We start from the raw sequence: 21,472 nt of genomic DNA, 5'->3' as shown, positions 1-21,472 counted from the left end.
GCACAATGGTTTATCCGAGCTCCGGCGCTTAAAAGCCTTTTTTTTTTTCATCCAAAGGTGTTCAATTTACTTTAAAGAGTACTTAAAATACTTTCGTCCAGGTTGTGAAAAGTAAGCGGTAACTGTGAAAGTTTGCAAAAACTAGTGTCTTGACAAAGAATATTCGACAATATTGAAAGAAAACAGTAAAGAAATGTCAGTGAGCTGCGTAACGAACCCAACAAAGCCCAGCGATAACATGGGCGTAGCCAGGATTTTTCAAAGGGGGGGTCACACTGTGTCAAACAGAGCGAACTCATGCTTTCGCAACCTGAATATTGTAGGTTGTTTGCGTAAAAAAAAGGCTTATAAAGGGGGGGGGGGGGGTCACGGGCACCCTAGGACCCCCCTAGCTACGCCCTTGGATAACTATCCTAAGGAGCGCTTACCATTTGAATAAAATTTCTCGCCAAACTAATGATCTTGGACTTTCTGTAATAAACAAGGAAAAAGAAGAATGAGCTGTACCATTTATCAGAAAAAAACCAAAAGAAAGAGAAATGGAACGATAAGTTCCAGTAATGAGAGCAAAGGGTATTGCCGGAGAAAATTCTTCTCGTTTCAGTAAAACCTAGAAAAATGGACAATCTCGAAAAGGTAGTCCTTTTTATTTCAAAAAATGTCCACTAAGATTAGTCGCACCATTTGTTTTCTCACCAAAACAAGCTGTTTTTTAGACAAATGGTAAACGTTATATTCCACTGCTCCTGCTGTTCCACCGTTGAACCAAAAGCCTTGAACCATTTTGTGAAATAATTTATTTAGTAACTGGTCGAAGTTATAACTTTAGTTCCTACACACTCTTGAAAGTTTCGAGTTATTAAAATGAGGGATAAAAAAACACTTTACATCGCGGTAAAAAACGACGTCAGCTTTACGTCATTTTTAAGTCAAACCGAATAAAATTACGTAAGAATATAAATAAGCACAAAATGAAATCCTAAGACTCGAATACAATTCAAATACAAATGATTACTACATTCTGATTTCTCCACGGATAATTAGTTCATATTTGCTTTCGTCCAAAGCCACGTACATTTTCTCCTTCGAGTCAAAGTAGAACAACTGATCCTCAACGATGCCAATATCGAAACCTTCCTTTTTTAACTTGATCTTCTGAAGTTTAAAGGTCCCTGTCACGTCAACCTTATGTACGATTCTCAGAAACAAAGGATAAGCGTAGCTAGGCAACAGCTGCTTTATGCTTTGAGTCAGAGCTTCAAGGTTAACTTTGTTGTCAGTGTCAACGATGGCTGCCATACCAGCACGCCCTTCGGTCCCAGGAACAGTAACACCATAGACAACAACGTCGCGAAGATCTAATGCTTTGCTCATGACCGATTCGACTTCAGTCGTCGACACATTTTCGCCGCGCCATCGGAAAGTATCGCCCGTGCGATCGTGAAAGTAAATGTACCCGAGTTCATCTCGTACCACTAGATCTCCAGAAAGGAAGAATGTGTCTTCTTTGCTGAAAACATCATGGGCAACTTTCTTTGATGTTTCCATTGGATTCAGGTAGCCATCAAATCGCAAACTTGGATCACCTGTGTAGAGTACAAAAGGTTATTATCCACGATGAATTAAAAGTGAGTATGGGTAACATGTACTGAGCGATTTAGCGGCCGCCTGTGATCAAGTTACCTTGCCTGTTACTACCAACTCAAGAAACAAAGGATAAATCCGTGGCAAAGACAACGTGTTTTTGTTTGTTTTTTTTCCTTTCAAGTGTTATAAAATTCAACAAGAAATGCGCGAATTCAACACAACCATTGTTTCTGTAAAGTCAAAAATTAACTCTCCTAAACGAGGTTATTTATCACCAGGTAATTCCATCGTTTTGGAATTATAAGCTGCTTTTTTAAATTTATCAGTGCCACAAATTCTTGCCGATTTTGGGGCTCATTTGTTGAAATTCAAGCACTCATCCAACAGACCTGTTTATTTTCGTGATTCAGGCACGCGCTGCGGGCCTATTTGCCAGCACGGACGGACGAACGGACGGACACACACTCACTCACCAAGGCGGCACTCTTACAACCCGGTCACATAACGTGTAGTGCACTTTAAAATGCACTACCACAAAAAATCAAATTTGTAAAATGTTTGTGAGAAGTGTTATAGAGGGGGTGGGTATAAGGGTTATTCAAGGAGGGGCTTAACTGGAAGGACAGGTAAGGGGGGATAGATCTGTGAAGAAAAAGTGAGGTAGGCTACAGGCAATGGGAAAGATGAGGGAGGGGTAGGAAGAGTAGAACGGAGAAGAGGAATGTCTCATTCTTCTTTAGCCCCCCTAAAAAACCAAGCCCCTGTTTTTTAACTGCACCCCAGAAAAAAAAAAAAAACTTTTTAAAAAAATAGTATTTCGACAATAAAAAGCGACTTGGGAAAACCTCGACCCGTTTCGGTGGGCAGTCGATCTGTTATCGCGGTTCGTGAGATCACGTGACATGGTTTTCTTTCTTTCACACTTTCACTGACGATGACATGAAGCTTTACTGGTAATAAATAGCCAGTAAACACAAAACGCTTGACCTTTTAACATAATTTGCTAATACGCAGAACTGGAAACTCATCCAAGCCAAGCAGCTCAAGCGAGCCAAGCATGTAAAGCAAGTAAAAAATCTCATGCACACCACTAAAGCACCTCAATCACCTTAAGCATGAAAAATGTTTCTAACAAACAAGTTGATAAAGGAAATTAACCACCATAAGAGCGATTTGTACTCTGACATGTCGACCGTTAAACCTTCGTCAGAGCAAGAGAAAGTGCAAGAGTGGAATGAAGGACACTTCTTTCGTTGACTTCATGAAACACTTGCTACCTTGCAGGCAAAAGAAGAGATACTTCTAATTTTAAATCATGTAACTGGAATTGACAAATTTTGGATATTTGTGGTCCAAAAAAAAAAAATAAACAAATAAATAAATACTAGATAAAATGAGGATGACGATAATAATGAATTGACAATAATAATAATAATAATAATAATAATAATAATAATAATAATAATATTTTCTTCCCTCATATCATTTCACCCTAGCTATAACACTGTTTTATGTTGTCAGGTTAAATGGAGCATTCTGATTGGTTGGTTTTCGGTAGTGATTTTGCAGTACGGACCATTACCAGAGAAACGGTCCGTTTCTGTATTTTTTCTCTCTCCTGGGAAATTCAAGTTAAGTGAAACACAATAAGTTTGAAAGAAAGCGGAATTTAATTTTTTCATCACAACAGCACAATTATAGCAAGTGGTATTTAGTTTTACAAGTAAAAGGTTACCGTTCAAAGTTTGTTAATGGAAGACAGAGATAACAAACAAGCAAAGAAGTGCCCGATCCCTCACAGAAACGACGCCATATAATAAACAACTTAAGTACTAACCTCACTTGCTCGGGACCATACTGGGGGATATTGGTTTTTGTACGGACCGAGCGCAGCCACAAGGAGCTTAAGCACGCGCGTTTTTGAAACGTGGACGGCAACCAGAAGAGAACATTTCGTGTGTCAGGACAGTGGTGTCTCCCAGGTTTTTATACGAATCACCTCTAATGGAGAAAAGATACTTAACAATGTAAATGTGGTTGTCTGAAGACAAGTTAAAAGGGGAAACAGCTCACTTCCGGTTGCCATCCGCGTCTCAAAAACGCACGTGCTTAAGCTCCCTATTATTCCCCAGTATGGCCCTCGCGCTTGGTTTTTAAGACTGTTGTTAATGTCTGTCAAATAACTGGGCTCAGTTAAATACCTTTGAGGCTCTTTCCTACTATCTGTCCAACCTCGCCTGGTTTTGTCCTGATAGCTAATCCATCTGCTCCACGAACCAATACCCCAGTGTCAGGGTCCACTTTCACAATAACAACAGGGCAAAGAGCAGGAGCAATCTCTGAAACGAAACCACAAGCACCAGGCGTATTGTCAATGTTCACAATGGAGGCTGTCCCTTCTGTGGAGCCATAGAATTCTCCAATCTGTTTGATACCAAAGCGTGTCTGGAACTCTTTCCATATTTGAGGTCGGAGACCGTTGCCTATGGCAAGGCGTACCGAGTGCTGCTTTTCAGAGGAATTGTGTGGTTGAGCTAAAAGATAGCGGCAAATCTCGCCGATGTACTGAATGACCTGACATTATGAATGATAAACAACACCAAATTATGGTTGCAAACATAGTCATACGGTACCATAAAATGGTTTAAGTGCTTTAATTTTCCACTCGGCTTTGTTTTTGGACAGGGATGGACAGGCAAGGAATAAGGGGAGAAAGACTTCGACCTGTTTTGTGCTTGCTTATGAGAAACAACGTGACTCACAAAGCTCAACTACCTTTGAAATTGAAAACGTAAAATAAGTCATAACGGTTCAATATTTTGAGAGTACTTACCGTTGCCTTTGAATCAACACAGTCATCCCAAAATTTGCTGACTGAGAACTTCTGTCGCAGCACAAGAGTGCAACCATTGAGTAAACACTGACCAACACCAACAATTCCACCAGCTGTGTGATATAATGGCAGCGAACAGTAAATTCTATCATCAGGGCGGATTGACACTGCACAGAAAATGCCATATGCAAACCTGAAGAATCTAACATCGATAAAGAAAAAAAACAGAAATGTTGTTTCTTCTTTGGGTGAACTGTATCATCTTTAGTAATCAAGGGGTTTTTAGTATCCAAAGAAACTATGGTGCTGTGTTGGTGGAATAATGAAACATGGAAATATGGTTTTATCAAAATGAGTTAGTAAAGATCAAATTACCACCTTGTTTTTTGTAGAACATGAGGCTACAGGTAGCCTACACTTTGTTTGAAGGAATTTTAGCTGATTGCCTTTTAAGTTCACAGTATTTCATTGATTTTTTACGTACAATATCTTGGTCAATATCCAGTTCAATTACGTTGTCCGAAGTCCAAAGTCCACATTCCATTACCCAACCATATGGTTAAGCATGATCATAGAACCAGTAACAGATCATGATGCTTTACAAGTTTTGTGATGAGTCACAAGAATGTCTGCACAGGAGGCTAGCTACCATAACATGTAAAAATACAAATTGTAGTTTAATAGATACAAAGCTGTATCATCATGTGCTTGAGCAATGCTTCAATAATATTGACAGTACATCAATAAAATGTTATTTATTGACCCGAACTTGAGGAGCAAATAAGGAGCTTGGGTGAGTTGCAGCATTATAGATGTAATATATCAACAATGAGTGCGAGTGTTTCATCATAGGTTCCAAACAACAAGAAACTAAATGAAAGCATGAGGTGGAAGGCCATTAGTGCTTTTATTGTTTCTCTGTAGCAAGTTTTCAAAAATATGAGAAAAAAAGTATGTCAAGTGTGTTATATGCGTGTCCGATGTATATGTTTGCCTGTTCTATGTATATTAAGTGTTATGTAAATGTTTTGTTTATTAAGTATTGTTGTGTACTGTACTAAATGTAATTCACTTTTAGAAATAAATAAAAAATAATGAATACAAACAAAAATTGTGAAAACAGAAAAGTAAAACTTTCAAAAATGCTTGCTAACAAAAATAATACAGCAAAATCAAAGAGAAAGAAACAAAAGGAAAATTGGGCCCTTGAGACACTTCTAATGTCTGAATGATTTTGATGTCAATAACAGATTGTGTGCAAACACGAATTGCAATAATCCCAAGAATAGCAAATTTAGCAAGAGAAAAAACAACAAAGTAACAAAGTTGTAAGAATTTTGTCTGCAATGACAAAGTGCTCTGACCAGCAAGAATCAGAAATTATATTGCAAGAATAACAAATTCAATATTAAGAGAAGATCATCACCTGGCACAAGTCACAACAGCAGCTTTGGGCATTCCTGTAGTTCCAGAAGTATAAATATACAGCAAAACATCTGAAAAGATTAAACAAGTCACCTTTAAAGAACTAAAGAAAGCTGCATTCTCGATTTTCGCATTCCCCATAATACGCTTTGTTTGCCCACCAAATTTTTGCAGAAGCCATTGTTTTGAAATGCTCTTGGGGACACTGCATATTTCAAAAAAAGTAACAGCTGACGAAGGCAGCAACTCTTATGCAGGTATGAGAAATTTGATACATGTAAATTGAGTTGCACACTCAATTTTGAACCACGAAGATGTGATTGGTTATTAAAGTTAAAATGATCAATAAAAAAACATTCAAACTTAACCAGACATGACTGACTGTGATGGTTTTGACCTCATAAGGTGTTTTAAAGTCAATGTGATAATTCTGAAAAATCAGGGGAACATTACAAACAAAGTTCCAGTTTGATAAATTACTCTAAAAGAGATGGTACATAAATGGAAATTCACAAAAACCTAAATGTCAGAGTGTTTTGTAAGTGCACTTGTTTGTCCATAGTCATTAACCATTTGACCTAAATTTTAACTTCATGGTCTCATTCCCCTTTTTCCTCAAATTATCTAGTATATGAGCTCGCAGGTCAAGACGGCAACTACCTATGGGTGTGGCTTATTCGTGGACTTGTCGGGTATATGAATTTTAACAGGTGCAGCATTAAATTAGAGCTATTTTTGGGATTTGGTATCCTAATGGTTTCCGCCAGCCTGTGGTACACTCATCTGATGAAATTTACTGCCTCTTTCACTAGACCCAATAAAGTTGACGATGATAAGTAGAGAAATTAATAACTCGGAGATGCGCATCAAAATCGGCATGCATCCAAATCCTTGTAATACTGCATGGACATACCTTCCATTAAAAGCGAGCTATTTAACTTATTGACTCCTAAGAGTAAGACTTAAAGTGCCCCTGTGATTAATTAAAAAAAGTCACTTTCTTTTTTTCTTCAGATTTTGAAAGTGTGTTTGCTTAACACCTGACTGGCAAAATTTTGAGCTTTCATTTATCTGAAGGCCATTTCCTTTAAAGGTAAAGGTCCTTATTTTTATGAGGGTAGCATCATGTGACAGTCAACTAGAGTTACTGATAAACTTGTGGCCCTCTGCACGCATATTTTAGCCCTCTTCCTCTGTCAATGCTCCGTTTTACAGGAGTCTTCTTGAAATCAAAGCTTTGGTCACTTAGTGTTTGGTTAACATAGTTTTGAGATCCAAAGAAAAATAAGAATTGATTGTTTGGTCACAGGGGCACTTCAATAGATATTACTCTATCTAAAGCCAGATGATTTTACTCAATAATGGGTTAGGGGGTGGGGAGGTAGTTTAGGATTCAGTGGGTTAAGCTCTTTTTATTACCTACACTAACCTTCAAATGATTTATAATGAGTACAGACAGGCCTTTCAGGTGAACTGCCTTCAAGGCTTTTCTGCAAATCAATGGCTGATGCCACTGTGGATGAAGAACCCCCTACAGAATACAGTTGGATGATATCTGGAATTTGTGTTTGGATTTCCTTTATAGCACCTACCAGAAAATAATACCATAACCATCAAGTCTTTAGCACATACAGTACATGTAATGGTGACCCAATTTTACTATATGGAATATTTAATATTAATACTACAAATTAATATTTAATATTAATAATTATTATTAATGAGTGTGAAGGCCAACAAAAAAACACAGTGTTTAGGTCACATGACACACTCTCGTAGAGTTCAAGTAATACTTTTAACATTATCAATAGACTGGTTTTGCACGGCAGCCATGCGACGGCAGCCATGTTGCATGGCACGAGCAATAGATTCTTTTTCCTATGGGAACAAATGTTCTTTCTAATGCAAAACATTTTCATTGTTCCTGCCATGCAAAGTGGCTGCCATGTAAAACCTCTATATCTGCTCAAGATCTCCTGAAAATGTTTAGATTTAAAATAATTTTATGTTACAATAGACCAATTTTGATATATTAAAATTCAACTTAAAACAATGAACATTATTTTTGTGGCTCTGGGGAATGAAAATATGGATTTGTATTATTGAGTTCAATGTCCCCTTGAGCCTCAAGATGACGCTTTTGTTTAGGACTGAATTTCAATCTATTGAAATTGGGCTACTATGCATAGCAGCCACTATGCACAGCAGCCACTTCAATAAAGATTGAGAACAATCAAAATTGACTCACATACAGATACCTGTATTAGCTCAAACGGGTTTCAACAAATTATACCAAAACAGCTTCCTATTAGAGGGAATTACTCTACAATGCTGTTTCACTAAATGGCAAGATTATGGTACCATGTAGAAAACAATAATAGGTTATTGCTTTAACAAGATGCAGTTATCACCATGACAACAGGACAGCCATCTAGAAACAACCAATATTTTGTCTTTAATTGTTTATACTTAAAACCAAAAATTAATATCTCAAAAAATAGCTTATTCACCCCTTTTTTTCAAGCTGGAAAGTGATAAGAAGGCTGAGATAAAACTCTCTGCAGTTGATTCAGTTTACTTTAAATTATTCACATCATCTGGACATGAATTACAGTTTGCATATGGCTTTTCTTTACCATGCCATGCCCGCTTTTGATAATTGCACGTGTCTTAAATGGTGCTTTGGGTCCCTGTGGAAGTGTTACATTACATTTAATGTTACTTTTCAGAACGTCACATGTTATCAGGTTTCAGTACTTGCCATGTGACTTTTTTGCCAGCAAGGGTCTGTACACAGCCTATTCTGTAACTGTTATTTTAGCTTGTCTTTGAGCTCATCTGTCTCATGCACGAGTACATACCTGAGAAATTTTTGCCAAAGATTATAGCCCTGACATTGGCCACTGATATGCAATAGAACAATGAGTCAAGTCTAAGATTGATGTTGATTAGCGCTGTAATGACACCAAGTTTGGATAGTCCCAACCACAAACAAATATACTCGGGAGAGTTCTCTAATATAAGAGCTACTACATCGCCTTTGTGGTATCCCTGTGATTTGAAATAGTTAGCAATCCTGTTTGAATATTCTTCTAACTCTTGAAATGTCCATGTCCTCTCTTCGAATATAACTGCCACTTTCTGGGGATATTCAGCAGCTGTTAGTTGAAAGATGTCAGCAATAGTTCTCTTTTTCTTGGAATGTTGGGCAGTGTAAAAAAGAACATTTACAAGACGAGATATGCCTCTGGAAAAAAATAGAAAACTATTCAATAAAGTAAACGTAACTTACAGTCAAAACAGCTCAAGTGTTCCTTCAAGGAGCGGATTAACAAGTTCACTATTGCAAATTTGATTTCAGGAATCATTTCAACAATCTGGTAAGGTTGTCGGATGAATGATGCAAAATTCAAACCAAGCCTCAGTTTAAAACTCAAATTTTGATTGGATTATTGCTCGCTTCCGGGGCCAGGCTCACGTGAAAATAATCTGCCAAGGTCGTAACAAGCGTCATTTGCCTTTCTTTTTAAATTCATTTCTCTATCCAATTGTAAATTCGAAAACATTATAGTGTCGCGACTTTGAGGATACTGATAAGACAACAGAATGGTACTGTTGCTAGAGTGAAATGCCCATTGTTTGGCAGATTATGCAAATCAGTAAACCTGTGAAATTCCCACGCTGGCCTGGCAGAAGCCAGCAATATTCCAATCAAAATTTGAGTTTTCAACCGAGGCTTGATTTGAATTTGGCAACATTCATCCAACGAACAGATTATCCAAATGGTTACTGATACCAAAATTGCAATAATAAACTCATTAATCCACTCGTATGAGGAACGCTTGAGCTGCTTTGACTGTAATGGTACAAGAAGTAACACCAGACCAGATATACTCTAAATCAAGAATGTTTTGAAGTTGCAAGGAAGTAATATAATACCTAACTCTAAATTATTTGTCTTATGGCTTCAGTTAGGCTTTAAATAAAATAAACTACGGTAAATATCCATCTCATTTTTTTTTTCAGAGGGGCACATGTAGATTATTGTAAGTTATCATATGGCCAGTATGGCCCTGTGCGTGCTTTCATTGTAAAACTAATGGGAAACCCTGTATGACGGCCGTACGTATCACCATGAGCAGGGCTGGAAAAAGCCGTATTGCCCTACTAGGAACACTTACTGCTCCGTCTGATGCGATTTTAGAGAATTTTATCTCTTCTAAACATCCAACTTATTTCAAGCCACTACAGTATATGCAAATAACATATTAGATAAATTTCTGTGCAAATTTTTGTTATTATTTTGTCCAAACTTCATCTACTGAGTGCTCATGAATATTTCAAAGAGCCCATACGATAAAATGCTTATTGACTGAGTTTAGGTGGGCCGGACAGGAAAATACTTGGCCCTTGGTCATGACCCATAGACCTTGCTGTGGTCTGTGAGTCCGTACGCCGTGACTTTGGGCCAAATATTTTCATGTGTGGCCCTCCCAGTCAGTCAATGAGTACGTAACATTAAACTGCAGCAAACCTCAAAATTTTTACTTTTAACTTTAATAAGTTAACAAAAGATAAATATCATGTATCATAATTATCATATACTTTACCTTTGTTTAATTCTCTAGATTTTATCTTTTAATGTGCCTCATAAGGTAGGTACCGGTAAGAGAAAGATGCTGGCAATTGTTTGTCCCATGGCAGAGACAGTGAGAGACACAGGCCTATTCCTTTGAAGACGTCATAAACTTCTTTGCATTCTAGTCTTGAAAGAACTTTGGCAACATATATTAGTTATTGAAGTCATCGAAGGAATGGACCCATAGGTACCTCTCACTAGCTCGGCCATGGAACAAATGAATGCCAGCTTTGTTACTCTCTTGTACCTCAATAGGCCTATTAAAAGTAAAATAAGCAAAGGTAAAACATATATTAGGCATTTCAATTTTGCAAAGAAAATTCTTTGAGGCTAGGTGCACTTTACATGCTACCCTCAATAAAGAAAGGTTATTATTATTATTATTATTATTATTACTACTAAGCTAGGGCACATAAAAATTTAATGCCAAGGGTAGTAACAGTCATTTAGCGTGTCTACCACGCGTGGCTCGCAGATTGTCCGTCCCCAGTTGAGAAGGAGAAGCACCTTGAGGAGAAGGACGTTATGAAAGTGCCTATGAAGAGGTAATTAATATCTTGTGCTTATAAATTTTAAAGACCTTTCAAATTGATGAAGAATGGTGTTTTCTATTTTACCTTCTTTCACTCCAGAGATGTTAAAGTTTTTGTTGAAAAATTGATGGCGTCATATACTGTTATCTTGTATTTTCAAGCATATCTGAAAATTAACTTTTGCATTAGTTTCAAGTCTGACCATCTGCCTGTACTCCAAGATATTTGGTTCATTGCAGAAAGGGACTGGAAACGAGAGTGCTAGTGTCACTTAGTGCCTTATCTGAAGTACATGACTGGTGCCAAGTTTGAATATCGTTACTCCATATTTTCGGAAATTTCCTCAATTTTGTGATTCATTTATGCAGTCATTTCCAATGTTTGTGATGTCATCAATTTTTAAACAAAAACTTGAAAATCTCTCGAACAAAAGAAGGTATCACCATTCTTCATCACTTTAAAGGTCTGGGCTCGGTTGTTCAAAAGCCGATTAACGCTAATCCCAGATTAAAAATTAACAGAGGAGTTCATTTCTCTACTCCTAAATGCTGTTCAACGCTGATATCTGGCAAAACTTTACATTAGAAGAAGTCAATCTTGAAAAACAAAAATAAGCAAAAGAAACTTTCACCAAAAAGTTAAAAACTTTGAAACAAAAGTTCACGCTAATCCTGGATTAAGCTAATCGGCTTTCGAACAACCGGGCCCTGGGACCCGGTTGTTCGAGAGCCGATTAACTTAATCCAGGATTAGCATAAAGTACTGTTTTATGTTTTTTGCTTATTTTTGTTTTTCAAGATTGGCTGCTTCTATTGCAAAGTCTCACCGAATATCAGCGTTGAGCAGCATTTGGGAGTAGAGAAATAAACTCCTTAGTTAATTCTTAATCTGGGATTAGCGTTAATCGGCTTTTGAACAACCGGGCCATGAAGTTAAATAAGCAAAATATATTTTTCACTTTATAGTTTAAAATACTCTGGAGTCGAGGAACTCCAATAGCGGTCTGCATTGGCGGCCCGACTTGACATGTTCCTTTATTTCTAGGTATTCCCCTCTTCCATATAAAAAGCACTTTACTTACATCAAATCGCGCCAAAATGTCCGAAAAAACACCTTCGGGAAAGTACGCCCACCAGACGCCAAAAAGATCATAAACAAGAGGCCTGGGAGAAAAACAAAAGGAAGAGAAAAATACCAAAAAACAGCTGCAAGCGCTGCGACCACTGCACTCCAAGAGTAAAACTTTTTATGTTCCCTCCAGCGGAGCATAATTCGTGCAGGACGAGAGAGTTTTTTCAAGCAATTCGATTCACTGAACATTGGTCCCACTGTTGCTTCTTAACATACGAAGAATTATCGATTAGTTTTCACCACGCTAGACTGATTATCGAGGGCTTATCGACGGCTCATCGTCGTTAAGGGCCTGGTAATCGGCAGGTAAATAAATATTTCGCACCTTGGAGACGCTTGCAGTTCTACTAACTATGGTCTGAGTCAATTATCAACCGTCTTTTACTCGGAAATACCGTGTCCTTTAGCTTTACTCAATTGGTCTAAGATCCTTTGCAGAGGTATATTTTCTCTAAAGGAAGGGATAGCGTGAAAACCGACCAAAGGATTCGTGTAGATCGAGATCGGAGAATTATTTTATTTCAGCATCGCTTCCGACTCGGATTCTTCCATTCAAACAGCTGTACCTGACGTAAAGCTAAAGTTGTTATGTACTTTGCTTCGCGATTAATCTGGAACTGATCTGCCACAAAAGGAAACAAGTTATATTATAGATGAGTTCTGCTTCTGTCGCGAAGACTGTTGCAAAGAAATTGTAAGTATTCTATGCATGCGTTCTATTTCTTAATTTAATTAATTGCAGCTGATTATAAAATTATTTCGCTCAGACTTTCATCGATATTTAAGCCAGCGTAGGGACACTGAATCATCTGAGGTGTGTGTCCTTGAGATAATGGTACATGTATTGGTAACCAAAGTATTTAATGCGCATTTAATTTGTTGAATGTCCTTGTGACTGCAATGGTTGCATTAAAACTTGCTATCTATTTTTTTTAATCTAAACAAATGTTTTTATATGTTAATTCACGGGTTGTGCATCATATCTTGGAGTTTGAGCAAAGTACATGAATGTCTTTCACATCGGCCATGAAACAGCTAGAATATTATGGGACATTCGTTTTGCTATTCATAAAAACTGACATCTTTTGTTTTGGTTGACTTGGTGAGCAAAAGGGTTATCCTTCAATGGCAAAACAGACTGGAAACCACGTTAGTTTGACTTTTTGAATATTGGAGGTGCCTAGCCCAGTGGTTGATGCTAGCCTTGTGTGCAAATGGTTCTGGCAATGCTGGTCTGAACAAAGAATAGAATAGAGCTTAATAGGATCATCCTCGAAAGGTTTTTCAGACAATATTTACAATGACTTGAATATGTTACATACTAAAGTACTTAACCCTTTCAGCCCCGATAGTACCAAATGGCACTTATAGATTTTACTCTGTCTAACGCCAGACGATTTTACTCGTCAGTGGGGAACCCCTCGGGGCTTAAAGGGTTAAGCTAACAGCGTGAAAAAACTATGTCCCCGTTTAACCCTTTCAGCCCCGATAGTGCCAAATGGCACTTATAGATTTTACTCTGTCTAATGCCAGACGATTTTACTCATCAGTGGGGAACCCCTCGGGGCTTAAAGGTTAAGTTATAAATAATGAATATAAGAATGTGTGATAACATTATAAAAAGGCCTGCTCTGTAAGTTGCCCTTTTATAGCTTGCTTGAAAGACTGCAAGGAAACACATTGCTTTATGTCATTATCTAAGTTGTTTCAAATATTAGTTCCTCTATATGCGAATGTGCGTTGGCCGGTAGCAGTTCTATACAAGTATATGTAATAAATCACGATTGCGGTTGTGGCAGGCATGGATACTAGAGGGTTTCGTGAATTTATCTTCCAGATATTTATTTACACATGTAGGTGCGAGACCATTAAGACATTTGTAAGTTAAAACAGAGTCCCTATAATACAATAATTGTTTAACAAAGGAAGCCAGTTAAGCTGGCGGAGTAAAGGAGTCACATGATCAAATTTTCTGGAATTCGTTACAATTTTACTTGCAAAGTTCTGAATTGGTCGTAATTTGATTATGTTCTGAGTTGAAGTATTAGACCAGATGGTTGAGCAATAAAGCGTTTTACTAAAAGCTAATGGTATGATTAATAACCTAAGTGTCTCTTTGTCAAAGCTTTCTTTAACTCTATTTATTTGATATAGCATAGAAAAACAGGAAGAGACTGTTTTTGAAATATGATGGTCAAAATTCAAGTGAGGATCTAAATGACTCCCAAGTCCTTGGGGTAGGCGGCAGGTTTAATATCATACTGAGAAATGACATACTGAGGTTTTGTGGTAACTTAATTAACAGCTGTCTAGTTCCAAGGAAGAGGAGTTTGGTTTTATCTGGGTTTATGAGTAAGTGGTTCTCGCAGCACCATTGGGCTACGCTTGTTCCAGCTTTCCAATAGCCGCATCCAGCTCTGACAGCGGAAAAAACAAGAATAACTTTGAATCGTCAATGTATGATTCCAGGTTACAGGAGCTGGGGGTTAAGGGTAAATCATTCAGATAAATACAGAAAAGCAGTGGTGATAAAATTGCTCCTTGAGGAACGCCATGGGTGATTGGCAGGGTGTCCGAGTACGTAGATCCAATTCTCACATATTGATATCGACTGGATATATAGCTCTTCAACCAATTGACGGTCAAAGGTGAGGCTCCTACGGTGGACAGTTTGCAAAGCAGCCTTGCATGGTCATTGCTGTCAAAAGCTTTTGTGAGGTCTAGTTAAACTAGAGCGGTAATCTGCTTTTTATCCATTGCTTCAAGTACACTAGTCTCCTTTGCAGCCGTTATTAGGACCCTAATAAGTGTTTCCACCGGTCAAGACAATCTTGTAAGCAAACAATACAGCACCCATTGGAGTTGGTGTTCCCTGACATAATTATAACAAGGGGCATATATAATTGTAATGTACTATGCATGACGGAACACTACTGGCTACTATCAATCAAGGAGGGTTTCAACATGTTGTGTTTTAGTAGAATATTATTAATTTTGTTTTCCTGCTTGTTGTTGTGAAGCACATTTTGTTTCATCTGTTAATTAAGCAGTGAAAAGTTTGCACCATTAATATTTACCACTGTCAAAGCAATTTTCAGTTGAAATAATATCTTCTCTTCTTTAGTATTGGTCTGGTTGTTTTGCTTTTGGCATTCTGCATTTTTGATTTTGTTGCTTGTTGTTACTAAAGTGCATGTAGGGTGCTGTCAGCTTAGAAATTACTTCTTGCTAAAATATGCTTAACTTTACATTAACTGTCATAATTGACAGGTCTAAAAAAGATGCTGGCAATGTGGATTGAAAACCTGCCTGTCACTACTGTGATTGACAGAGGAGCTAAAATTAAATGGAGATGGAAGTTAAATTAAGTCTGGAGGAACAGGGCTGATCTGAGAGAGATTTTATCTTTGCAAAAGGTGGCATCGATGTTGAGTGTACCCAGGGTCAGAAATTGGGCCCTCCTGGTCACCAATGCGACTAAAATTTGAGTATAGGCAACTAGAATTTCACAACTGGTTGCCAGTGGGCGACAGGTCTGCTGTTAAGTTCAGAGCTGTTTACCAACTGGTGTCCTGCTTTTTATCCTGCCAATGCTTTTGAAGTAATAATGAAAGGAGTTTTCCTGTTAACTACCTCCATAACATGGCAAGATGCCATGCGGTTTCTCATAAAAAAGATATTGTGTCCGAAAAAACAATGACTCAGTGAAGAGATTCAAGGGACTGGTACAAGGAATGTAGCAGGGTTACACCATAGCAGCTTGTGTGCGACGACTGGTGTTTCCGTGGCTGAAATTTTCAACAAAAGGGGTGGTGAATGGTAAATGCGAGACTTTGCGAGATGGCAAGACCAGCGTTTTTCTTTGCGAGCCTGAGACATTTTGACTTTTTAGATTGCGAGACCGAGACTTTAAAGTGTTTGACACCTTCATATAAAAAACGAGACTGCGAGACGCACATAACCGCTCAAAAAACGAGACTGCGAGACCCCTGAAATTCGACCAAAATTTTGCGAGACCGAGAGTTTTTGATAAACCATTCGCCACCCCTAACAAACTGAGGGGCAGATGGATTTCTGTATTACATTTGAGGTTGGAAAAATTTTTCCTCCAAAATGTCCGCTTTCAAATGCGAAAAATAATGCTTTACACATACACAAGACCGTGGGGTCATTATTTTCTGGTATCCAGGCATAAAAAAGTTCAAAACTTGCATTTGCTAAAAAATAATTTTTGCCGACCATAATATTATTTGCCATCAGGCGACTAAAAACGTTTATCTATGTATTATTTTATTAGAAGTTAACTCAGTGTTTTCATAAGGTCCGTTCAAATCAATTATATCATTAAATATGTAGAAAATTGTGCACAAAGTATTGCACATCTAATCTCCACCTTTTGTCCTGCATATTTTGTGATTTGCCTGTTGTTAAACTGTTAATATTGCTGTGCACATATAAATTTATTACTGTAACAATATTATTGATTCTAAAAGAAAAGTTGCTCATTTATATCCATGTACAAATTATTGTCACAAGTATAATTATGGCTTAATTCTAAATAAATTTGTCAGCACAGTTGTTTTCAGTTAAGAGACCATTTTTATAAAATATTAATAGTTTTCCTTTTTGCATAATTATTTAGAAATAACCATTTTCCTGTTTTAAACTCTTATTAAATGAAGTTGTAGTTTTTAAAATTTTGATACACACAGTAAACACATTCAAGCCAATCAAACAATAAAATCAATGATAAATAAATTAAAAACCTTTATGCCTTGGGTAAATAACAAAGTGTTTTTTTTTTGCTAAAAGCTTTGCAGCCTGGCACTTGATTCTTTAGTGCAAAAACTCTTATGAATGTTTGGATCAAACATTGCAGCTTTGTGACTATTAATTATTTATGATGAAATAACATCCTACTTTATGTTACCATGGTCTCAAAACTGCAATTTTTATTTATTTCTTGGTGACTAAATCCTTTGCGAGCTTTCAAATACTTATTTTAACAATGAAATGTGATGGACACAGGTCTTGCTAAGTAACTGGTTGGTGTTACTTGATAATTTTGGTTTGGATTGAACATCTTCTTTGGAATAATATATGAAGAGGATTTCACAGAGATCTATAAATTCACACCGTTGCCCTACGTCCTGCTTGTATTTCCTGACAGAGGAGACAGACTCTGATAATGACCATCAAGAAATGTATGACTTACACATTGACAATAATAAATAGATTATCAAGACTGTCAACTTCTAAGTACCTATTTGTACTGAACTTTGCATAACTATGTTATAATAATGGTAAATTTGTTGAAATTATGTATATTTCTAGTTAGAGTCACATACAGTTCCTAACTGGAGATTCATTTTTTTTTTTATAAATTTACTTGCTTTTTATTTGAAGGAAATATTACCTTGATGTGCAAAGAAGAGAAGATGGTTTTGATTTATCTGGACCACGTTTACCTCAGCAAGATCCAGTGCCTTTGAGAGCTGTAAGATATTTACACTAACCTTACATAATCTTTGTTGTTAATCAGGTTTCAAAAATGTTGCAAATCAAAACTACATCCTTTTATTAAGGGTTGTTATGAAGCTGAGTAGTGACTGTGTTGAAAGTGCTTTGAGAATAAAGGTTTACTCTGATAAGAATAAATTAAAGACAGCATCTATGCAAGAATGAGGCCTAGTTAATAATAATTATTCATTGCTTGTACCAGAAGTGTTTACTTCATGCGGGTATTTGATTGAGTTAGTACAGTGTACATGTTCCTATTCGTTAGGTTGTTTAGTGACCAAATTTGGACGAGTATGCTTGTGACGGCTAAAGCACTTTTAGGTAAAATATGTTACTGGAAATTTTGGCCATGTGTGCACGTAAAATCTTATAGCTATACTAAGCTAAAGAATTATTACTAACTACTTGTTAACAGGAAATGAGGTAGACCTTGAAATCATGAACTGAGGCTCTGCTGTATTCGCTTGGTCAATGCAGCGAGGCCAAGGTTTAAGATTTTCCAGTATAGACCAAATGTTCCTGGTAAATAAGTTGTTTATTGCATGGCTGAAGTTTATAGTTTAAATCAAGCAGAAGGGATTGCTTCACATCTGGTAATTAATGTGTGCACTTATCGATCAGGGCCCAGTTGTTCGAAAGCAGATCACCTTAATCCAGGATTAGTGTAAAATTTTGTTCATGTTTTCAACTTTTTGGTGAAAGTTTCTTTTGCTTATTTTAATCTGTTTTTAGAGACTGACTTCTTTTGCTGTAAAGTTTTTGTAATCTGGGTTTAGTGTTATTAAATCAGCTTTTGAACAACTGGGCCCAGTCCATTTTATAATTTGAAAAATTAATGCACTTAAGGCAAATTATTCTGTATTTAGGTATATTTATTTTTTAGATAAATTATGATTTGGGACAAGTTTGTGTGTGGTATCTGACTTTTAAAGTACCTGTAACTTTGACTTGTATCACAAGTGAATGAGTACATTTTATCCAAGGTTTTATTTGCTTTCAAGTACTTTGCATGTTTTTTTTTAACAGTAACTGTTTTGTGGCTTTTACATACATGTATCATTTTACTTGATATAAATGCAGGGTCCAACTCTGGACTATGATGGAATTCATGACAGAAGCTTAAAACACTACTTTTGTAACAACAACGTCAAAAGGCAGTTGCAGAAGATGCATACGGTGCGGGACCAAGGGGCAAGAGAAGGTACTGTACGAGGATTTGTGGATGAGACCATGGCCTCTGTAGATTATCGTCTCAAACCTGGACCTATTTCACCGTATGCCTTGCCTCAGACTGTCAAACCCTCTCCACCTCCACAGCGACCACGAGCATTGCTTACTGTGGATCAGTACATGAAAACAAAGCGAGGTGCAAAACAAAGGTGACCATTATTGCATGCCTGCAGTTATTATTGGACTTTAATGACTTTGTGTTGCTTACTAGGATTCTAAGCTACTACGATTCTGAAGTTTGGCATTTAAGTTGCAATGTTGTCTTGAAAGGGCAACTTGCTTTGTTTCCAAGGGTAACTTTTCGGGTTTTGAACTCATTTAACTGGTAACAGTAGATTTATGGCAGGCTTCATAGCTCATGACATCAAGGCCCTTGGAAATGAAGCAAGTTGCTCCTGACAACATGGCAACTCAAATGTTGTAACTTGTCTGAGAATAAGTATCAATTCCACACAGGAAAGACCCAATGTAAAATACCTCTGTCAGTCTTTAGTATTTACTGAGATTTTAGACTAGCTGCTTACTCTATCATGATATATTATAGAGGTCAGACCTGACCAAACTTACAAATATAGTTCTGCAATGAGGGAAAATGTTTTTTGACCTTTAAACCTTATGGGACAGGAAATTATATTGATATTTGTTATATTGATATTATGGGTTATGGGATTGTGACTTTAATTATATCCAAAATTAGGTAACTGTAAAAGAACCCAGAAAGAAAGCCAGACAGTATAATGCAACCCAAATTATAATGTAGTAGCCTAAAGAAAGCAGTTTTGCAGCCCGTCTCTTGAAACACACACCCACACACAACCACACACACACAAAATATGATCTTATTTAATTTGTAATGTGCAAAATAATTTATGCTGGTGAGACAGTTCTCATTCATGAGACATGCCTAACCTTGAATAATAAATATTAGTTCTGTATTATTATTAATAGTAAAAATTAATATTAAAGTATGCCATGTGCAAATGGCTTTTGTTTATGGACTAGAACTTTACTGTTAAGGGGAAAGAAGCCTTAACAGAGCAGGTTTATTGACCTACACTTCCCACTTATGCTACTAACCTCCAGAATTTGAATGTTAGGTACAAAAGAGATCTTAAATATATGCCTTGAAGCCAGGGTTCAAGTTGGGGTCAGTGCCAATTATGGGTGTTGACTCGTTGGATCAATTAAGTTTCTAATCTCTAAGATAGGCGCATTAGATAGCCACATATTAAGATAGACACATTATACAATCATGTATTCCCAATTGTTTCTCTTGAGATGTGCGTATAATTTTCTGAAATACTCTTCATGCCAACCCTTTTATCTTGTTTGATGCACTTTCACTGGAGTGTCTATTATGCTATAATTTATTATTTAATGTACCTTGCATTTTTGGTAACATGAAGGTTGTTTTGTTGTATTTTAGGAAAATCCCTCTTAATGTGGTTGGAAAACCCAGAAGAATCTTGAGGCGTTCCCCTCCTCAGCATGTTAGTCGAGATGAAAGGGAGAGGCTTGTTAACATGGCATCCAAACTTATTGTTGCTACAGTAAGGGGATTTTTAAAAATTGTTTAATATAAGTGATTGAGTCAGAAGTAAAATATATGTCTACAGTCATAGCATTTGTTTACTCATGTGAAAGGATCAGGTGTCAATTGAAAGCGTTCATGTGTGGTCTGCTACCTAAACACATACTCGAACGCTGATTGGCTCAGCATAATTATTGGCTTTTAAGTAGGGGGCAGAGTTATTCAGCAGACCTTGAACTGCATGCGGAATCCTTAACCTTGATTTTCTAAGGCTTATTTTGACGCCAAAATTACAACTTCTCAAACCTCCTGTCCTGACAGGTTTTAAGATATCGCTTCCACATTTTCAGTTCTTAGACTAATAGATGATTGTACTACTCCAAGTACCATGTGAGGAATTTTTCGTTTGTCTTCGGAGACTGATTTTATGGCACTTTTTCTGCCCAAATTAAGTATGAAATGAGAGTTTCTACTTCGGTGCGTTATTTTTCCTTCAATTCCTAACATATCAAAAATTCCTCCCATGGTATTGGAGTGCATTCATCTGTGACTAACATGCAACAAAGTTCGGTTGTTGTCACAATAAAGCAAAGGGGCAGGAGCTTCTGCAGCAAACTTGGTCGTTCTGAGTTTGAGGCCTCAAAACTAAAAGGCAATGTTAAATACCCAAAAAACTAGAACTTTACTCACATAATTCAATCTATTAGCAGCCGGCTTGGATTGATGAGAATGTTGTGAGTGCAATAAAGAAACAAACTCGGTTGTTGTCACAATAAAGCAAAGGGGCAGGAGCTTCTGCAGCAAACTTGGTCGTTCTGAGTTTGAGGCCTCAAAACTAAAAGGCAATGTTAAATACCCAAAAAACTAGAACTTTATTCACATAATTCAATCTATTAGCAGCCGGCTTGGATTGATGAGAATGTTGTGAGCGCAATAAAGAAACAAACTCGGTTGTTGTCACAATAAAGCAAAGGGGCAGGAGCTTCTGCAGCAAACTCGGTCGTTCTGAGTTTGAGGCCTCAAAATTAAAATAATAAAAATTA

The 21,472-nt window shown here is 37.1% G+C and overlaps 2 protein-coding genes across 3 annotated transcripts in view; one reads left to right on the top strand and one right to left on the bottom strand.

The window, feature by feature from the left end:
* Positions 1-626: 626 nt before the first annotated feature.
* Positions 627-12,427, bottom strand: LOC137985396 (long-chain fatty acid transport protein 4-like). Its single transcript, XM_068833015.1, has 7 exons — positions 12,099-12,427; positions 8,707-9,092; positions 7,275-7,433; positions 5,847-5,916; positions 4,421-4,622; positions 3,789-4,161; positions 627-1,586 (listed from the first exon to the last, which is right to left on the bottom strand). Exons 1-7 carry the CDS (start codon positions 12,335-12,337, stop codon positions 1,015-1,017), a joined length of 2,001 nt encoding a protein of 666 aa, XP_068689116.1. The 5' UTR covers positions 12,338-12,427; the 3' UTR covers positions 627-1,014.
* Positions 12,428-12,452: 25 nt separating this feature from the next.
* LOC137985384 (uncharacterized) overlaps positions 12,453-21,472 on the top strand; it is a 30,903-nt gene continuing 21,883 nt past the window's right edge. Inside the window, exons 1-4 of one of the 2 annotated variants that reach the window (XM_068833001.1) lie at positions 12,453-12,842; positions 17,555-17,645; positions 18,749-19,047; positions 20,325-20,448. In XM_068833001.1, the coding sequence (XP_068689102.1) occupies positions 12,802-12,842; positions 17,555-17,645; positions 18,749-19,047; positions 20,325-20,448 (555 nt within the window). In that variant the 5' untranslated portion in view covers positions 12,453-12,801. Of the gene's footprint in view, positions 12,843-17,233; positions 17,353-17,554; positions 17,646-18,748; positions 19,048-20,324; positions 20,449-21,472 lie in introns of those variants that run through there. The other variant, XM_068832995.1, reaches the window with a different exon arrangement.

Source organism: Montipora foliosa, chromosome 2, assembly GCF_036669935.1.
Source record: "Montipora foliosa isolate CH-2021 chromosome 2, ASM3666993v2, whole genome shotgun sequence".
In the NCBI taxonomy this organism is placed as follows: domain Eukaryota; kingdom Metazoa; phylum Cnidaria; class Anthozoa; order Scleractinia; family Acroporidae; genus Montipora; species Montipora foliosa.
Note: the sequence above shows the minus strand (reverse complement) of the source record. Positions and strands in the feature narration are given on the sequence as shown.